We start from the raw sequence: 22,420 nt of genomic DNA, 5'->3' as shown, positions 1-22,420 counted from the left end.
TTTTCTCTGCCCTCCTTGAGACTGTAGGTCGTTTTTCCCTCTTTTTTCTTGAGATCTGTGTACAACCCCTTCTCCATCTTCTCTGCTGTTATGTCAAACAAATAAGAGAAGGGAGTAGGAGAGCAGAGAAAGCTGTCAGAACCAGGAACAGGAGTTCTGAAAGATTTGCATCATTTTTGTAGATCACACAGCTAGATAAAGGAATTACAGACACTCGGTTACAGCAAAATGGTAGAAAAAAATTGAATAATAGAAAGTTTATTAACTTTACATTTTAGGAAACAAATGAACAATGAAAAAAAAATCTGAGTGAAGATGTACATTTAAAAATATAAGGTTATTGTGTTTGCATTGCACAACCCCAAACACACAGGGGGCATTTATTATTGTTCTTGGGCCCCAAATATTGTGCAATTTGCAACATTTCCATGTTCTAAATACAATATAGAATGCAGAGCTCTCTTTTTAAGATTATTACCCTTTCTGGCCTAGATGAATGACTTTCAATCTGGATCCATATCTGCTTTTAATCCACTTGATGCCTTGAAGTTGGGGGTCAATCATTAGCGGCCATCGTTCACAGTTTGACAATATGGTGCCATTCTCAATAGACATTTTATCACTGGGCAGTCCCTCGTTGTTCCATTTTGCTGTAGTTGCATCATCAGTCAACATACAAATAGGATCAAGTCCTTCTGTCATTGGAATAAGAACCTAAAATAGATGGTAAACTAAGTGAGCAAAACTGGTCAAAAGCGGTGAAACATTGCCTGCTATCAAAAACCTTATGGAAAAGAAAGCGGAGAAAACATCACCGTAACTATAAAAATTCCAGCACTAATAAAGCAATTTTGATTTCATTTTTTAAAATCTTATCTGCTATAGAATAGCGGGCCCCCAGAGTACACAGGCCGGCTTTGATTTTTCAATACTATCTTATAATGAAAATATAAAAGCACAATATATACAGTATGTAATTATATCTCTTGCTCCTGATCTTAAAGCAAATTTGTCACCTGATTTCATAATTAAATCAAGACAAGACACAAGGTGACGTATTAGAAGTAAGGTCACAATGCATCACCGCAAACTCAATGTCTTACAACACTTGTTTCCGTGTAGTCTTAGGTACCGTCACATTAAGCGACGCTGCAGCGATAGCGACAGCGATGCCGATCGCTGCAGCGTCGCTGTTTGGTCGCTGGAGAGCTGTCACACAGACCGCTCTCCAGCAACCAACGATGCCGAGGTCCCCGGGTAACCAGGGTAAGCATCGGGTTGCTAAGCGCAGGGCCGCGCTTAGTAACCCGATGTTTACCCTGGTTACCAGCGTAAAAGTTAAAAAAACAAACAGCACATACTCACCTGCGCGTCCCCCAGCCTCTGCTTCCTGACACTGACTGAGCTCCGGCCCTAACAGCACAGCGGTGACGTCACCGCTGTGCTTTCACTTTCAGTTTAGGGCCGGCGCTCAGTCAGTGTCAGGAAGCAGAGGCTGGGGGACGCGCTGGTGAGTATGTGCTGTTTGTTTTTTTAACTTTTACGCTGGTAACCAGGGTAAACATCGGGTTACTAAGCGCGGCCCTGCGCTTAGTAACCCGATGTTTACCCTGGTTACCAGTGTAAAATATCGCTGGTATCCTTGCTTTTGCTGTCAAACACGGCGATACACGGCGACCTAGCGACCAAATAAAGTGCAGACCTTCTAGCAGCGACCAGCAATTTCACAGCGGGATCCAGATCGCTGCTGCGTGTCAAATACAGCGATATCGCTATCCAGGTCGCTGCAACGTCACGGATCGCTGGCGATATCGCCTAGTGTGACGGTACCTTTAGTCTAAATTTCACTCTTCTAAGTTTCCTTAAGCAAACGGTTCCTAACAATACACAAATCTCACTTTCTGAGTTCGTAAGTATGGCATCCACAAATGTTCTACAAGTTCATGACGATACTTCTTGGAAAATGAGCCGGCATACGAGATGAAGGCCGCTGTGAGCAGGATATCTCCGCACAGTGTTTGCTCCTGCTTACGGTATAAAGCAACAGACTGAGCCCATCGGACGTTTTCTGACTGCAAACAAAAATATTCCATTGTTAATGACCTGACTTAAAGGGGGTGTTCAGAATTGTAAAAAAAACATGCTGTGTATATATACAGCTCAGACCAATTCACTTTAATTGCACACATCCTTTGGGCAGGCATGGCTGTGCTGTAAAAAGCAGAAATATTTTTAATATATATATATATTTCTAAAAACTGTAAACTTTAGAGAAACAAGTATATCCAACCTTATATAAATATGTTTAGGAGGGATCTGGTAGCATACTGATTACCATGATAGCCCTGGGCCTCTGGACCCCTTGTCCAAAGTAACGGTATATGCACACTGAATATTTACTGACTCTTTGGTGCGGAAACTAAGCCAAAGTTTCAGGATGATTCGGAGAGTTTCTGCTCCAAAAACTTAAATAGCTTAATGGGCACATACCCTAGTGAGTATGCTTACATGACATATTTTTTCCGGCGGCAATGCTACTTCAAGAACATGCAGACAGTCCTTTTAATGAAGCACCTTCACAGGCAACTGTGGGGTCATTTTAGCAGAGGTAGCTCAGAGGTTAGCACTGCATCCTTGCAGTGTTGAGGTCCTGGGTTCAAATTCCACCAAGGACAACATCTGCGAGGAGTTTGTATGTTCTCCCCGTGTTTGCGTGGGTTTCCTCCAGGTTCTCTGGTTTCCTCCCACATTCCAAGACAAACTGATAGGGAATCTAGATTGTGAGCCCCAATGGGGACAGCAATGATAATGTGTGTAAAGTGCTGCAGAATATGATGGAGCTATATAAGAAATGCATGATGATAATAGTAGAGGCTCTATCGCTGATGTCTTTTGCCTACACTTTCCACAATGGTGGTGAGCACCTTCCTAGCAGTAGCCACTCGAGGAATGTACATGCTACTTCTTTTATTTTACTGTTTCTGAACCCTGAAGTGATTAAAAGAAGTAACAAAAGACTGAGCATGTGCACTGTGGTGGTTTTGGAGGACCTTTTTCAGGCGGGTTCCAGGTGGAAGCCACTTGAAAAAGACCTAATGCCCACATACCCTAAAGACAGCGAGAGGTTCTCTGTAAGAGTTTGTGGCCATGTTGAGGCTTTTGCTATTATTTGCACACAAGCTCAGCAAAAACTATGGCAAAAATATCAGCATAAGTCATAATTTTGCCAAAAATCCACCATTGACTGTAATGTGTGAATACTCCCCCACTGCAGCTTCAGACTTCTAAGGGTTTTGCAAGGCAAGGGCATAGAATTTGACCTTCGCTGTGGCTGTGTAGGGTATTATACATATTTTATCATTACTGAAGAAGGGTATTCCAATAAGAGAAAAACAATCAACCATGTAACAGTATATGGAATGTTGGAGTATTATTATTTTAGAGTATACTTTTTGACTTATGGTACTTTTTCGGTTCTGAAGATGGCGATAGTTGTTCTTATAGTAAGGTGTTTTGCTTTTCTTCAGATATATGGGGATATAATCATTGCTAATTACCCAGAGGCCGCGCTTCTATGTAGTTTATTATTTTCCGTAGAGAATGTATCAGTATAGCGCTACAGCTTCACATAACAAGGGAGCAATGAGCCAACAAATGACTAGTAGAATGTAACACTGTTTCCTACCTGACGCATCAATTACCAGATTACTATGATCTATGGCCTGACAGCGAGCACCTTGAAGGAGCAGCTTTGCTGCGAGCAATGCGGTGCCGTCTACCACTGGAGGTGGAGATGTAAGAGGCAGATAATCGGTTTCCAAACAATTTAATGTCAATGTAAATCCTTTGTTTAAATTTTACAAATAAAATTGGGCCGATATGTAGTGTTATTATAATCTCATATTTTATAGATGGTTGCAATAAGTGTAGATGTACTCTCCATAGGATATAAAGCAAGATGGAAGATTGTAGTCTTTACTTACATGTTCGTCTTGTCCATAATAATCTAAAATGGTACTTTAGCAGTAACTATTCACTGTGCTACTGTTACTGATAGTAAAAAGACCAAGGATGTGTTAAAAAAATAAAAGAAGCGATACTCAGCTCACCGATCCCCCATCACTCCTGGCTCACTCTTTCTCTTTACTTCCTGCTGCAAAGCAAATGTCCCTATTGAGGAACATGTGACTGTTCCAACCAATCACTGACTGTAAGGGTACCGTCACACAGTGCCATTTTCATCGCTACGACGGCACGATTCGTGACGTTCTAGCGATATCGTTACGATATCGTTGTGTCTGACACGCTACTGCGATCCGGATCCCCGCTGAGAATCGTACGTCGTAGCAGATCGTTTGAAACTTTCTTTCGTCGTCTAGTGTCCCGCTGTGGCGGCATGATTGCATCGTGTGACACAGGTTGTATACGATGTGCGCACAGTAACCAACGGCTTCTACATCGCAAATACGTCATGAAATTATCGCTCCAGCGCCGTGTATTGCAACGTGTGACCGCAGTCTACGACGCTGGAGCGATAATCAAACGACGCTGCAACGTCACGAATCGTGCCGTCGTAGCGATGAAAATGGCACTGTGTGACGGTACCCTAAAGGATCACCGCTATGGCAACATTAATCACATGTCCCTCAGTAGGGACATTTTCATTGCAGCAAGAAGTAAAGACTGGGGGAAAGACAGAACGGAAGTGCTGGGGATTAAGGTGAGTATTGCTTCTTTAATTTTTTTATTTTTACCCATTCTTTGCCATTTATAAAATATGTTTCCCCATCGGACAACTACTTTAGAAGTGAGGTTTCTAGGATCCATTGATGGCCTACCCTTGAGGTGCAATGGGTTCAAGGGTTGCAGTCAGACATGGTAACTATCGCAGGGGAATGCCCAAAAGGTCCTTTTGGCCCATATAAAAAGTCCAATATTATTAAAAACCTATAATATTTTGGGGCCCTGTTGGCAATTTTGCATTGGGGCCCAGAAGCTTTAGGCTATGCATGTATTTATGATGGATTTCAAAGTGTGATCAATAGGGGTTTGAGTTGCAAAAAGAAGAAAACTTCAGGAGCTAGTGAATCTGATTCCTACTGACCACACATTGATAGCCTATCCTGGAGATGCCTAAAAATGCCTATAATGGGCACTTTCTATGTATAGTGTTGCATAGATTAATTTTGTAAATAGTCTGTTATTTGTAAAGTGCTACAGAATATGTTGGCACTATTTAAATAAAATTATTATTATTATTACAAGGGTTACTCACTTTTTTAAACAGCTCTTTTGTGGCACTTACTAATATAGAAGTGTTACAGGTTCTCCTCCTCCGTCACTGACTGCACAGTTCTCCTGTTCTTAAAATAACGAGAGATGGGCGAACCTGTGACCAGATCTGTCCATTAAAAACCAAAAAAATGAAAAAACTGGAATTGGAAAAGCTGTTTTTCGATTGGAAGACAGGTCTGGCCACATGCGCCTCTATTAATGGCCATTTTTGATAACAGGAAAGGTGTGACGTCTATAATACAGGCTGCATCAACAAGGGGGAGATGCTTCACAAATTAGAACATGTAAGGCTTTTATATTGATAAATCCAACACCTAACACATTTGTTAAAATAAAGATAAAGTTGACAATCCCTTTAATCTAAGCCAATGCATTACATAACCAGCACTTGGCCAGGTCTATGTCTAATGCGTTCAATAAAAAACAATGTTTGATCAAGCAACAAGAAATGAAATAATGGAGGCATAAGATAATTACATGACAAAATAGCATTATTATTATTAATAACAATACGGTCATTGATACTATAATTTGAGATTCCTTTATTTACTAGCAGTTTATTATTAACAATAACCATTGATCCCAGTCATATATAAAAGCTAATGTTTTTATAAGTACATTTTATAATGGAGCTTTTCTTTTTTGTCAAAAGCTACAATAAATTTAACCTTCAAGAGATTCTAAAGAAGCCATACAAGCTGAATGTAATATTAAAATAATACTTTGTGTTCATACTAAGTATCAAAACCACTAGTATTAACAATAAGTGTCTAAGTATGTGCCTAAAACATTTCCAAAAGCTGGTAACATATAGGCATTATGTCACATATGATATTATATGAATGTCACATCTTTATCACAGTATGTACTGTGTTTTTACATAACATTTTGGATCACATTTATCCTGCGCTCTATGCTGAGCACTTACATGAGTGTTTCCATCTTTATCTCGGAGTGACATGATTCAGATGAAACCCTGACAAATCCATTCACTATAATGAGGCAGCAGATTTACTGTGGACTCCGTCTGACCTCTGTTCAGTGGAGTCCTTCTTTTCAGAGGTGCACAAAACTGTGGCTGACGGCACTTTTATGCAATCCTAAAAAGACAGACACCGCCGGATCACAGGTCCTATGGCTTCCACAGTGCCTCTATCTGCCTCATTATAGGGAATGTTCCACCCGATGAGGCGAATACAATTGGACATTGGGAGACAGCGCTCTGCCTTTTTTGAGCCGGCTGTCAGCTTGACTCCAAATCCAGGGGACGGTAAAATGCAGCCACCGGCGAGACATCTCACACCACTGTGTCAGGCGGCCTGATGTACCCAGGACAGATGCCCACCTGCCACCCCCTGGATACGCCACGTAAAGTGACATCAGAATTGTAAAATTTGGCCTGGTCATGTAGGTGAAAACAGGTTTGGGGTTAAATGAGTTGTCTGGTCATATGATGACATTGATTACCTATCCATTGCATAGGTCATCAATATTAGATTGGTGAGTGCTTGATACTAAGCTTGATACTCAGCTATTATCAGCCACTGCCAAGTGCTTCAGCTCCAATTCAAGAGTGTTTATAAGAGCTGATTGTTGGAGGGTGTCACATCCCAACCAATCTGATATTGATGACTTACCCTAAAGTCAGGTCATCAATATTATAGAACCGGACAACCATTTAAAGGGTTATTCCTAAAATAGTAAGTTATCAACTATTCTTTGGATAGGGGTAACTTACTAATGGCTGGGTGTCTGATCTATGGGCCCACCAATGATCCCAAGAACAGGGTGCTGTATCCTGAGAACTGGGGCTTAAGGAGCCTGATCTTGAATTGAGCAGTGGTGTGTATGCTCGACCTCCACTCCATTCTTTGTCTGTGGGATTGCTGGAGGAAGTCAAGCACAGCACTCAAGTGTATCAACAGTCCCATAAATGAAAAATTACCAAATATGAGACTTGACATCCATTGTGCCCCAGAGACCCATGAATAGTGCTCCTAAATACAGTTTCCTCAGCAAAGATTGCCAACGTATACAGTGCCACAGTCATAGTAGTCAATCAATAATATCCTGTAGTTATGTATTTCTATAGTTTCTGGTGGACTCAGGAGAAGCGTAAGGCACGGCAGACTGGCTTGAGTAGCAGCAAGACTGCAGAAGACACGTCCTTTCCCTAGCAGACAGTGGCATTTCTATTAAGCAGAACAGTATTGCCACGTGTGAGTGCCACGGTACATGGTGTCCATAGTGTTACATAAGCCTGCTGGTTATATTTATATTATCTTTGTTATCTGAGGTGTTCCATAGGACTGCAGGTAACATCTATCACATTATCTGTACGCAGAGAGTTATCACTGAATTATCTGTAGGACTGCAGATAACATCTACTACATTGTACTTAGAGAGTCATCACTGTTTTTTGTGGTGTTACATAGGACTGCACATGACATCTACTATATTATCTGTACTCAGAGAGTTATCACTGTGTTATTTCTGGTGTTATTTTCTTTTTTTAAGGCGTTGGGGAGGATACAAAATATGCCTTTGGGCTTGGCCTGATCTTTTCCGACCCTAGTAATGCTTCTGCCCTATATGAACCCTATATCTCACCACTTACTAAATAGACCAGCTTAGACCTGAGCTACATGGAGCATTGGGATAGGTGCCAAACGTGAGCCAGTTGTATAACTTTAAAAGCAATTTTTTTGCAACTTTTTATTTAATTTTTTAAAGTTTTTGATATATGAGGGCAATTCTGTGATACTGAGCTGCATCTATTTCACCCCAACGTAACAAGGGTGCATTGAACATGCACATTGTGAGACTCCACAATTATTTATATACTGTTTGTATTACGGGTTCAAACACAGTCCTATTAAAATAGATCACTGTAATTCAGCAAGTCAATGCCACAAGGTAAGTTTAAGATCCTGCATGCATGTCAAATAGCTATGATCGCTCTAACACTGAAATGTCTAGTGAACAATGTAGTTCTTGCTGCATATTAATTAGCATGCACAATAAACTACAAGGGGATCTATATAGTCTATTGAGGAACTAATGGCGTAAATATATTATATGTTCCTCTTTCCCTTGGATGAAGCTTTCCTTAGGGAAACGCGCGTCGGGTGTGACGGGTCCATGGTTCTCTGCACTGCTGATATTGTTTTTCCCACTTTGTTGTCTTTTCTGTCTGTCTACTAATGTCATTATCTTGTCATACTCTGTACTCTGGTGTTAATATTATATGGATGTCAGATAGAGTATCAGGACTCCTTTTATATGGATTAAGTGCGATATTTTACAGGCCTGCCATTTTTGCTCAACTCTAGTTGGTAAATATTGACCTTTCCAATTTTCCGGTACCATACCTTACAATTGCTCTTCTGGGAATTTTCACCTTCCAAACCTAAAGCAATAAATAAAAAGCAGATGGATTGTTGGGCTCTGGGTTTGCCTTACTTTTGGCATTCCCTTTTATTTGGTTACGCAATTGAAATTCAATCACATCCTGTTACTGCGGAATAACGCAATGAACAAAGCAGTCAAGCATAGAGGAAACATTCACCAAATTAATCTTTAAATAGATGTTTCTGGAAATTGAGTAATTTATTGACTAGATTAGGATTAATGTCTTGAATAAGCCTGTCTGATAATCCTTTCCATGTAGAGATCTGTACTTGCTAAAAAGTAGCAAAATTAACCCAAATCAGCTGGATAATTTCATAACCGCCATCAATGCAAAAGCAGTTGATGACGGATTTCACAGTGATGTGTATAAAGGGTTATAGAAGTGGCCAAGTGACAATATCTTCACAGTCAAACCGGTCCTTAAAAGCACCATTAACGTTGTTTTATTGATATTAGCGTTGCTTGCATCTTAATTAATCACATTTACGGCAGATACATAATACTTAATATTCCAAAATTTATGGCTTCTGGCTTAGGTTCGTTGTTTCATGTTCCCGCTGAAGCTCAACAAAGAAGTGCTGAAAATACAGAAAAGGTCAGAAATACGTTTCTCCCATGAAAATAAATGCATGATAATGATATAATTCCTTTCAGCTCATCAGTTTCCCAGCTAAGTGCCTCTGTTATTGCCAGATCAGTAGTGTATAACAAAGAAGTACTTTCTGTAGGTTGCTTCATTAGCCTGCCCTGTAGGACCTCACCTCCAGACCTTTCACTAATCTGTTGGCCAGCTCAATGGTCTTGTTAGTTCTATTCACTTCCTCTTGACAGCGGATTTTCTCGGCAGTGGCTTTTTCGAAGGCAGCTGTTAAGGCGGCCAAGTTGGTGTCTAGTTCCTTTAAATGATAAAAGGAAAATACGAAAAGTCTCAATTTCAAAAAAACTTTATAAAATAATGAATAGAAAAACGAGGTTATTAACTATTACAAATGTGCATTACGATGTTATTCAACAGACCTGAACAAAGGGCAAGAAAATACTTGCTATGCATAAAAGGAAGCCACGGGTCATATGTCTACAAAATTAAGTTAGTGATTTTTTTTAAAGATATTAATAAGTATGCGTGTAAAGGGAACCTTTTAAAGGGATTTTACTAATCAAACTACTGATATGACTGTACAGGTTGTAGAACACCAATATAAATGATGCATATCTTGTCGGAAGCAATTGGGCCTTGATGTCACATGTAAATTAAACTGAAAGTCCAATTTGGGCGTGTCCATAGACTGAGTGCATCAACCACACCCAAAATGGACTTCCAGGCTAATCTGAAAAAATGGCAATTTGCTTTTAAATATTATATTAGTTTATTTAGGTCCTCTCTCCTCCTGTACCTGTTGTGACTTGTATTGTTTAAGATTATTGTACTTATTTTTATTATGTATACCCCTCCTCACATGTAAAGCGCCATGGAATAAATGGCGCTATAATAATAAATAATAATAATAATAATAATTTAAAGTTGACCATATTAATATCTACAAGCCTCCAATTAACATGCACATTCAGCTTGATCCAACATATAAAACTGTCACTATGGGTGAGAACTGTCCCGGTACCTGTGACACTGTTATACTTTTGTCAACATAATTGTTTGTAGGGATGCAACATAAATGATTTTTTTATCCCACCATCCTCTCCTCAATAGCATAGTATGTATCGAGTCTGTAAAGTTCCCATACACCTCCACATTGGTGGATACTTCTAGAAATAACAGAATTAATTTAAAGGGCCTTAGCACCCATGGCAATCTGTTGCTCACCTTTACCAGCTTCATTTTATTGTGTTGTGATGACATAGTGCATTTAAACAGAATCTGTCACAAGGTTTTTTCCACCTAATCTGAGAGCAGCATAATGTAGAGAGAGAGAGCGATGTGTCACTTACTGGGCTGCTTAACATACTTTTGATAAAAATCACAGTTTTATCAGCAGGAGATTATCTGTTATGATCCTTAGTGGTTGAGGATCACAAATTACTCCAGCTAAGTAACAAACCTAGGACAAGCTCTAGGGAGGTGGCAAACTGGACTGACCGCAAATCTGAACCTATCCAAACACACTAGAAGTAGCCGGTGAACGTGCCTAAAAATCCTAGACGTCTCGAGCCAGCCTGAGGAACTAACTACCCCTAGAGAGAAAGAAAGACCTCTCTTGCCTCCAGAGAAATAATCCCCAAAGATATAGAAGCCCCCAACAGATAATAACGGTGAGGTAAGAGGAAGGCACATACACAGGGGTGAAAGCAGATTCAGCAATTGAGGCCCACTAATACTAGATAGCAGAAAATAGAAAAGAGAATCTATGCGGTCAGTAAAAAACCCTTACAAAATATCCACTCTGAGATTTCAAGAACCCCCACACCAACTAACGGTGTGGGGGGAGAAACTCAGTCCCCTAGAGCCACCAGCAAGCGAGGAAATCACATTTTAGCGAGCTGGACAAAAAAAACATAATGAACACTGATAATCAAAAAATGATCAAACAAAAACTTAGCTTGTCTTGGAGAGACTGGGAGCAAGGTAGACACAAGGAATCTGAAGAGCACTGAATACATTGATAGCAGGCAAGGAACTGAGTCTCCAGGTGAGCTAAATAGGAAACCAACCAAGGATAACGAACCAGCTGATGCAGCCAACCTGCAGAAAGACAACACTACACAATACCGCTTGTGACCACTAGAGGGAGCCCAAAAATAGAATTCACAACAGTACCCCCCCCTTGAGGAGGGGACACCGAACCCTCATCAAGACCCCCAGGGCGATCAGGATGAGCCGCGTGGAAGGCACAAACCAAATCGGCCGCATGAACATCAGAGGCGACAACCCAGGAATTATCCTCCTGACCATAACCATCCTCCTTCCACTTAACCAAATACTGAAGTCTCCGTCTAGAGATACGAGAATCCAAAATCTTCTCCACCACGTACTCCAATTCGCCCTCGACCAGCACTGGAGCAGGAGGCTCAACAGAAGGAACCACAGGCACCACATACCTCCGCAACAAAGACCTATGGAACACATTATGAATGGCAAACGATGCTGGGAGATCCAAACGAAAAGACACCGGGTTAAGGATTTCCAAGATCTTATAAGGACCGATGAAGCGAGGCTTGAATTTAGGAGAGGAGACCTTCATAGGAACATACCGAGAAGACAGCCACACCAAATCCCCAACACGAAGTCGGGGACCCACACAGCGGCGGCGGTTGGCAAAGCGCTGAGCCTTCTCCTGTGACAACCTCAAATTGTCCACCACATGGTTCCAAATCTGCTGCAACCTATCCACCACAGAATCCACCCCAGGACAGTCAAAAGGCTCAACCTGACCCGAGGAAAAACGAGGATGGAAACCAGAATTGCATAAAAAAAGGGGAAACCAAAGTAGCAGAACTAGCCCGATTATTAAGGGCAAACTCGGCCAATGGCAAAAAAGTCACCCAATCATCCTGATCAGCAGAAACAAAACATCTCAAATAAGTTTCCAACGTCTGATTAGTTCGCTCGGTTTGGCCATTAGTCTGAGGATGGAAGGCCGACGAAAAAGACAAATCAATGCCCATCTTAGCACAAAAAGTCCGCCAAAACCTGGACACAAACTGGGATCCTCTATCAGACACAATATTTTCAGGAATGCCGTGCAAGCGAACCACATTCTGAAAAAATAGAGGAACCAAATCGGAGGAAGAAGGCAACTTAGGCAAGGGCACCAAATGGACCATCTTGGAAAAACGATCACACACCACCCAGATGACTGACATTTTCTGAGATACTGGAAGATCCGAAATAAAATCCATGGAAATGTGCGTCCAAGGCCTTTTCGGAACAGGCAAAGGCAAAAGCAAACCGCTGGCACGAGAACAGCAAGGCTTAGCCCGAGCACAAATCCCACAAGACTGCACAAAGGAACGCACATCCCGCGACAAGGAAGGCCACCAGAAGGACCTAGCCACCAAATCTCTGGTACCAAAAATCCCAGGATGACCCGCCAACACCGAAGAATGAACCTCGGAAATAACTTTGCTGGTCCATCTATCCGGGACAAACAGTCTCTCTGGTGGACAACGGTCAGGTCTATCCGCCTGAAATTTCTGCAGCACTCGTCGCAAATCTGGGGAAATGGCAGACAAAATCACTCCCTCTCTGAGAATAACTGCCGGCTCAGAAACTCCCGGAGAGTCAGGCACAAAACTCCTAGAAAGTGCATCAGCTTTCACGTTCTTCGAACTAGGCAGGTATGAGACCACGAAGTTGAAACGGGAGAAAAACAACGACCAACGAGCCTGTCTAGGATTCAGGCGCTTGGCAGATTCAAGGTAAATCAGATTTTTGTGATCAGTCAAGACCACCACACGATGTTTAGCTCCTTCGAGCCAATGTCGCCACTCCTCAAATGCCCACTTCATAGCCAACAACTCCCGATTACCAACATCATAATTCCGCTCGGCAGGCGAAAACTTTCTTGAAAAGAAAGCACATGGCTTCATCACAGAGCCATCAGAGCTTCTCTGCGACAAAACAGCCCCTGCTCCAATCTCAGAAGCATCAACCTCGACCTGGAAGGGGAGAGAGACATCTGGCTGACATAAGACTGGAGCTGAAGAAAACCGGTGCTTCAGCTCCCGAAAGGCCTCCACGGCCGCAGGAGACCAATTAGTCACATCAGAACCCTTCTTGGTCAAATCCGTCAAAGGTTTAACCACGCTAGAAAAATTAGCGATGAAACGACGGTAAAAATTAGCGAAACCCAAGAACTTCTGAAGACTCTTAACAGACGTGGGCTGAGTCCAGTCATGAATAGCCTGGACCTTGACTGGGTCCATCTCCACAGTAGAAGGAGAAAAAATAAAACCCAAAAAGGAGACCTTCTGTACTCCGAAGAGGCATTTTGAGCCCTTCACAAATAAAGCATTAGCACGCAGGACCTGAAACACCATCCTGACCTGCTTCACATGGGACTCCCAATCATCAGAAAAGACCAAAATGTCATCCAGATAAACAATCACAAATTTATCCAGATATTCTCGGAAGATGTCATGCATGAAGGACTGAAACACAGAAGGAGCATTAGAGAGTCCAAAAGGCATCACCAAGTACTCAAAATGGCCTTCGGGCGTATTAAATGCTGTTTTCCATTCATCTCCCTGCTTAATGTGCACAAGGTTATACGCACCACGGAGATCTATCTTGGTGAACCAACTGGCACCCTTAATCCGAGCAAACAAATCAGACAATAGTGGCAAAGGATACTGAAATTTGACTGTGATTTTATTCAGAAGATGATAATCTATACAAGGTCTCAAAGAACCGTCCTTCTTGGCCACAAAAAAAAATCCTGCACCAAGAGGGGAAGAGGATGGGCGAATATGTCCCTTCTCCAAAGACTCCTTTATATAACTCCGCATCGCGGCATGCTCTGGTATAGACAAATTAAAAAGTCGTCCCTTAGGGAATTTACTACCAGGAATTAAATTTATAGCACAGTCACAATCCCTATGAGGAGGCAGGGCACAGGACCTGGGCTCATCAAATACATCCTGGTAGTTAGACAAAAACTCAGGGACCTCAGAAGGAGTGGAAGAAGCAATAGACACCAACGGAGTATCGCCATGAATTCCCTGACAACCCCAACTTGACACAGACATAGCTTTCCAATCTAAAACTGGATTATGAGCTTGCAGCCATGGCAGACCCAAAACGACAACATCATGCAAATTATGCAGAACAAGAAAGCGAATCACCTCCTGATGTACGGGAGTCATGCACATGGTCATTTGCGTCCAATACTGAGGCTTATTCTCAGCCAATGGCGTAGCATCAATTCCCCTCAGAGGAATAGGAAATTCCAAAGGCTCCAGGACAAAACCACAGCGCCTGGCAAACGACAAATCCATCAGATTCAGGGCCGCACCCGAATCCACAAAAGCCATAACAGGGTAGGACGACAAAGAACAAATCAAAGTAACAGACAAAATAAATTTAGGCTGTATAGTACCAATGGTGACAGGTTTAGCGATTTTTTTAAGCGTTTAGAGCATGCTGAGATAACATGAGTAGAATCACCACAGTAAAAGCACAACCCATTTTGACGTCTATGACTTTGACGCTCAATTCTGGTCAGAGTTCGGTCACATTGCATAGACTCAGGTCTCTGTTCGGAAAATACCGCCAAAGGATGAGCAGATTTGCGCTCCCACAAACGCCGATCAACCTGAATGGCTAAAGCCATAGAATCACTCAGACTTGCAGGGGTGGGAAACCCCACCATAACATTCTTAACGGCCTCAGAAAGACCTCTGAAATTTGCAGCCAGGGCACACTCATTCCATCGAGTAAGCACCGACCATTTCCGAAATTTTTGACAATACACCTCTGCTTCATCCTGACCCTGAGAGATAGCCAGCAACGCTTTTTCTGCCTGATTCTCAAGATTAGGCTCCTCATAAAGCAGTCCAAGAGCCAGAAAAAATGCATCTACATTAAGCAATGCAGGATCTCCTGGCGCCAGAGAGAAAGCCCAATCTTGAGGGTCGCCACGCAACAAGGAGATAACAACTTGCTGAGCGGAATCACCAGAGGAACGAGGTCTCAGAGATAGAAATAACTTACAATTATTCTTAAAATTTAGAAACCTAGATCTATCTCCAGAAAACAACTCAGGAATACCGGGTATCTTTGGTTCTGACATATGGCTATGAATAACAAAATCCTGAATACTTTGCACCCGTGCAGTAAGATGATCCACACTAGAAGTCAGAGTCTGAACATTCATGTCTGCAGCTGAGCTCAAAACCACCCAGAGTTCAAGGGGATGAAAGAAGCTAAACAGACTGCAGCAAAGGAAAAGCGGGAGGAAAAAAAAAATAAAATGTACTCAGGTCTTCTTTTTATCCCACTTCTGCGATGCATTAAACACTTTTTGGCCTGCTATACTGTTATGATCCTTAGTGGTTGAGGATCACAAATTAAGCCAGCTAAGTAACAAACCTAGGACAAGCTCTAGGGAGGTGGCAAACTGGACTGACCGCAAATCTGAACCTATCCAAACACACTAGAAGTAGCCGGTGAACGTGCCTAAAAATCCTAGACGTCTCGAGCCAGCCTGAGGAACTAACTACCCCTAGAGAGAAAGAAAGACCTCTCTTGCCTCCAGAGAAATAATCCCCAAAGATATAGAAGCCCCCAACAGATAATAACGGTGAGGTAAGAGGAAGGCACATACACAGGGGTGAAAGCAGATTCAGCAATTGAGGCCCACTAATACTAGATAGCAGAAAATAGAAAATAGAATCTATGCGGTCAGTAAAAAACCCTTACAAAATATCCACTCTGAGATTTCAAGAACCCCCACACCAACTAACGGTGTGGAGGGAGAAACTCAGTCCCCTAGAGCAACCAGCAAGCGAGGAAATCACATTTTAGCGAGCTGGACAAAAAAACATAATGAACACTGATAATCAAAAAATGATCAAACAAAAACTTAGCTTGTCTTGGAGAGACTGGGAGCAAGGTAGACACAAGGAATCTGAAGAGCACTGAATACATTGATAGCAGGCAAGGAACTGAGTCTCCAGGTGAGCTAAATAGGAAATCAACCAAGGATAACGAACCAGCTGATGCAGCCAACCTGCAGAAAGACAACACTACACAGTACCGCTTGTGACCACTAGAGGGAGCCCAAAAATAGAATTCACAACAATTATCACTGCTGATAGCTTTCTGCCTATGCACATTGAACACAGAAAGCTGCTAATCAGTGGTGTGGGCAGATTTTTACAGAGCTCAGCATTCAGAGAACTGCTAGATCTACAGCAGATAAAATTTTGATTAAATAAAAATGACAGCAAGCAGCCCAGTAAGTGACACATCACTGGAATCAGGATCTCTGCCCCTACATCATGTTCTGCACAGATGGGGTAAAAAAAAGAAGAAACGGGTGCACAAAATGGTGCACCTCCCCTGGGATAGTGCGCCTTAACTGCCACAGTTAGTGATTGGCTGTGGCATTTAGGCCCGGGTCACACTTGCGAGTTCAATGCGAGAATCTCACGCGAGTCTCAGGACCGGAGTGTGCGGCTGCATGTATTTAACACAAACAAGGGTTAACTGAAAACTCCAGGCATACTAAATATTCACTCACATATAACAGAGGAATGCGTCGGGGTGTGGAGGTAGGGGAATAAACCAAAATAGAGAAGGATAGAAAATTACCATACATACTAACCAAGCAACAGTCACAGGCAACTCCTCCCACTCTCCTCATATGAACACCTCTCCCTCCATTAGCCATGCAGCAAATGCTAGCTCTGACAAGGATTTGCATCAGAGCCCAGATTATAAAGAGGAAAGTAGTGGCTAACCGAGCTCAGCTGTGAGCACAGAGATTTCCAACATGGCCGATTAACCCCTGTTCTGAAGGAATAAACACCATTAAAATGAAGGAGAAGTGCTTCTTCTCAGCGCTGGAGCAGAAGCAATCAGACGCAGTGGTCTTCCTCAACCCTGTCGCGGTAACCGAATGACATTTACCGGTATTTTCAGATTATGTCTCACAGGTGAAGTGTACCTACGTTAAAAGTTACAGTCCTCTCCATTCTTTGTAGGTGGGAAAACCTGCAAAATCGTCCATGTAACAAATACTTATTTTCCCCACTGTACATAGTAGATAGATAGATAATAGATAGATAGAAAATAGACAGATAGATAGATAATGGATAAATAGATAAATAGATAGATAGATAATAGATATATAATAGACAGATAGATGATAGATAGATAGATAGATAGATAGATAGATAGATAGATAGATAGATAATAAACTGATAGATAGATAGATAGATAGATAGATAGATAGATAGATAGATAGATAATAGACAGATAGATGATAGATAGATAGATAGATAGATAATTAGATAGATAGATAATAGAAAGATAGATATTAGATAGATAGATAGATAGATAGATAATAGATATTAGATAGATAGATAGATAGATAGATAGATAGATAGATAATAAACTGATAGATAGATAGATAGATAGATAATAGATAGATAGATAGATAATAGACAGATAGATAGATAGATAGATAGATAGATAGATAGATAATTAGATAGATAGATAATAGAAAGATAGATATTAGATAGATAGATAGATAGATAGATAGATAGATAGATAATAGATATTAGATAGATAGATAGATAGATAATAGATATTAGATAGATAGATAGATAGATAGATAGATAGATAGATAGATAGATAGATAGATAGATAGATAGATAATATATTAGATAGATAGATAGATAGATAGATAGATAGATAGATAGATAGATAGATAGATAGATAGATAGATATTGTTTCAGGTGGAAAAAAGTGAAAAAACTTTATTCTGCCCCACTCATCCTGGGCAACGTTTCGGCTCCTCCTGATAGATAGATAATAGATGGATAGATGATAGATATTTCTTAGAAGAAATTTGTATTTTTTTTACTTATGTGTCACAAAGATGAGACCATACATTATTCAGATAAAATATTGTAGTCTTTATGACAAAATGTACTGAAAACCTTATTTTTAAATTGGATTAAAAAAAAAAATCACAAGTTGATTATTCCTTCTGGTCTATTCCAACCCTATAAAGCAGCTTTGGACTTGGAGAAAAGAGAGAAACTTTTCACTGTGTTCTACAATGTGTCCTCTCCACCTCCGGCATGTCATTGTGGCTAAATTCTAATAAACAGTAAAGGAACTAATGAAAAATGTCTCATTTTTTTGTAATTTTAAACCTTGCCCTTTTCTAAACAAGGAGTAAGACAACTCGTTTTTGTTTTTTTAGCCACTATGATCAAACAATGTCACATCACTATGGCAATTGCTGTCCATACCTAGAATACAGAACAGCGTTAATTGCGCGGCGTAGCATTGCTGGTGCATGTCAATCAGACGCTATGAATTGAGAAAAATTTGCTCTGTTCATTCTGTTAAATGATGTACCCAATTAAACCTGTTAGAATTCATGATCTTCAGTCAAGGTTAAATGAAAGTAGTTACTCCTGTCAGCTAGGTGATTAAATGCTGCCTACATCAGGCACATTTATGTGCAAAATTAAAATTTTGGTATAAAGCATGAATCTTTATGCATGCCCGTTAATTATCTCGCCGTTGTTCTAGTTATTAAATGCCCGCTGCATTTCTTCTTCATCATCAGCTTCCTTTCAAAACTTATTTTGTACTTCATGCAAAACAGAAATTGAATGTTTAAATAAGGGGTAATTGAGAAACGTGCCTGCTAACATGTTGCTAGATTGGAAAGCCATTATAAAGTAAATGTATGGCAGGGTCTTGTTGTAAATTTTACCTTTGTATATATTTTTTTACTTTATTTAGAGCCTGAAACCCAATGAGATTTCTTATATTTTACTGTAGTGATACATCAGTCTATTCTTTCTAAGAAATATCAGTAAATTAATAGGTAATAAGTCATCTAATAAGAGGTTTGTGTACTTTCGCCCCTTTCTGCCTCTGGTACATGACCACGAAATGATGTGGTCACGGAAAGGCATCCAATATAGAGAGTATTTCTTATGCAGATGCTCATGGTAGTGATACTTGGTATATCACATTGGTTTTGACAGTGGGGGCTAGCCATTGTATATACTGTAGTCCAAAAGCATAGACGTAAAAGGTTTGTCCAGAACTTAGATATTGAAGTCTTATTGTTAGGATATGTCATCATTATCAGATTGGTGGCGGTCCTACACCTTGTACCCCAAGTATGCAGGTCCCATGGCAGCCTGAAGTACACAATGTGCAGCACCTCAACAGCTTCAGACCCTGTGTAGTGGGTGATCTTAGGTTCTGCAGCTCAGACCACAATCACCTCAATGGGATCTGTGCTGCTGTACCTGGGAATGGCCACTACACAATGTACAGAGCTGTGCAGTTGCGGCTCTTTTAACCTAAGTCATGTGACAAGACTCGTTAAAGGGTCAACATTGACTTGTAGGATTGCTACCTTCCGATAGGTGGCTCTAGACTTCTAGCTCTCTTCCTCTCTGAAGAGACAATTTGCATAATTAGCATATTACCCAGAGGAGCATTGCGGCTTTAAGTCTCCTCACCTCGGCATGCTTAGCATGTCGATCTCTGCAAGGAGAAACGATACTTCTTGGTTGCGGCTCTAAACACAGTGTACATCTGGCCACCAAAGGACCTGTAAACAGCTGATTAGATAGACTGACAGGTATCGTCGTACCCCCACCATTCTGATATTGAGAAATTCTCTCAAGTATAGGTCAGCAGATCCAATACATTAATCCTGGAAAACTCATATATGATCAACAAAAAAAGAAGAGAATTGTAGGCAAACCGTCTGAGCAGAAGTCCCTACATTCATCACAAAGGTGTTGGCCAAACCCTAGAGATTTTTCCGTTAATTGTTGATGTGTTTAGGTGACTTTAATGAACTTGACAGGCAGAGATTGGTGACTACTCATCTTCATTTATGGCAATTTTATCTTAAACAACAACCTTCACAGACAAGCCACGAAGAACATGTCATTCGGAAATTCGCTGTAGGAAACCTCTATTGATGGCTTCTTCTTCTTCTTCAAAGGCCTTTGCCTCGATCTTGAGCCATGGCGACTTGATGGATGAATGATCTGTAGGAAGATCGATCTTGTGTGAAGCCTAGATAGGTCCACCATGGTCTTCTCCACTCTTATCTTGATAGTATCAAGCCATCAGGTTACTGGTCTTCCTCTTCACTTTGTTCCTTCTACTCTTTCGACCGCGATGTCCTTCTCCAGTGATTGCTCTCTTTGTGTGATGTGTATAAAGTGGGCAAATCATAGCTTGGTGATCCTTGCTTTGAGTGATATGTCTGATGTCTAGTGATAACTAGCTTTAGCCTTTTCATCTTTTAGTAGGTAACAGATGTTATTAAAGAAAAAGCTCTGTATAATATTACCTTAGTGGGAAAGAGAAAAGTGCATGCCAAACATATCTGGCACAACAAATAATCAGATTCAGTAAGTGGATACATCTCAATCTACCAGTTTCTAATGTTTATGGCCTCTAGTTTGGAAAAAATGTTATCACTTGAGCTTCAAATGATCAGATATTGGTCCAAATCAAAGTGATTGTTATATGAACCTAAATAATATACACGTATTATGGTCCATCATTTATGCCAAAGTAACCCAAAATAATGAGATAATCGGTTGCATACCTCAAGCTTCTTCTGGATGCTTTCCAGTTTTTCCGCTGCGTAGACCAAGTCTGTGTTGGCTTGTGATAGAGATTGGCGCTTGATATCCACTTCACAATAAATCTACAGGAATGTTATTAGAAATGTCAAAAAGAACAGTCCACAATAAAGACAACAAAACATACAAACGAAAAAAAAAAGCCACCAGAAACTGATCACCAGTGATGTTACCACATTTTATATAACAAAATCTATGACCCATCTGAAAAGAAGATGGAAAAATACTTTTTCTGGTTTTATTATAACCACCAATGTAAAGCTGAATATAAGTTACTAGAATGGTACGTGTAAGTCCGTCTCTTCCGTATACTATAGGAATAGATCATTAATGTAGGCCATTTGTTTTCCATGTCCTGCTTAGTAAATGCATCATGGTATAAAATGAAAATGTGAATAATGCTTAACATGAACTGGAAATTAAGAAATTAAAAACCAATTGGATATCACAAAAAAATGTCCCATTCGGTTACCTCTGAGAAATAATGTTACTGATATTTTGCAAAGAAAGCTTATGTAGAGTTTTATTGTTCTGCTACAGGATAGACGACAGGGTGAAGAATAAATATTCCTGTGCTATCCTGCACTTCAGACAGAAATTTTATTGATTAGGATAATTCTCTTCACCCCTTAGACCCCAGTGTGGAGCCTCTCACCTAGCCAAACCAGATCTCATGCTTTCCACTGATGAGGGGCATTCACCCCTCAAATTGAGATTCTGGTTCGTCTTTTACCCTAAGTAATGTGACAAGGCTCATTAAAGAATCGATATTGACTTTTAGGATTGCTCCTTCCAATAGGTGGCGCTACAGTTCAAATCCTCTTCCTCTTAGACAATTTACATATTTAATCACTACTATAGTAATTCAATGTCACACTAACTACAGACCAATTGTATGAATACTGCAAGAAGACACAAATGCTACAGATTCTTATTTACTGTAGATCATGCAGTATATTATGCCTATCAAAGATGTGCTGCAGCAGCCACTGTCCGCGATGGTTGTTGGCTGCTTCAGAAAAAAAAAAGTTTTACAAATTCTTAATTAAGGCTCTTGCCTTAAAGCTAATTAAAGGGGAAGGAAAGAGCCCTATAATGATGCATCCAGACAAGCCGAAATGCGTGTTGGGGCTGAAGCCATTGCAGGGATACAGGCACATTCTGGAATGGGTCCATTTTTGCACTTTATTTCCACATATTTAGTATTTAGAGTCATGTTTCTATGCACTCAGAACTTTATCTTCTTCTGATAGGCTATGGATCATTAGTGTAGTTATGCACTTTGCTCCTTATACCCCGATCCACACATTTCTTTACAAGTAATATATGATACATGACACTTATTTACTTACTATACCACTTCTATCACATTTTGAAATTACCATACATCATT

At 40.7% G+C, this 22,420-nt stretch overlaps 1 protein-coding gene across 1 annotated transcript in view; it reads right to left on the bottom strand.

Annotated features, from left to right (window-relative positions):
- Window positions 1-22,420, bottom strand: part of LOC143784436 (dynein axonemal heavy chain 11-like) — a 248,080-nt gene that overhangs the window by 81,410 nt on the left and 144,250 nt on the right. The window contains exons 27-30 of the mRNA XM_077272673.1: window positions 20,991-21,092; window positions 9,468-9,602; window positions 1,899-2,072; window positions 479-714 (exon numbers count right to left, since the gene is read on the bottom strand). Coding sequence (XP_077128788.1) covers window positions 479-714; window positions 1,899-2,072; window positions 9,468-9,602; window positions 20,991-21,092 — 647 coding nt within the window. The remainder of the gene's footprint in view (window positions 1-478; window positions 715-1,898; window positions 2,073-9,467; window positions 9,603-20,990; window positions 21,093-22,420) is intronic.

This window comes from Ranitomeya variabilis, chromosome 7, assembly GCF_051348905.1.
Source record: "Ranitomeya variabilis isolate aRanVar5 chromosome 7, aRanVar5.hap1, whole genome shotgun sequence".
Lineage (NCBI taxonomy): Eukaryota > Metazoa > Chordata > Amphibia > Anura > Dendrobatidae > Ranitomeya > Ranitomeya variabilis.
The sequence above is the reverse complement of the archived record's forward strand: the minus strand, read 5'-3'. Positions and strand labels throughout refer to the sequence as shown.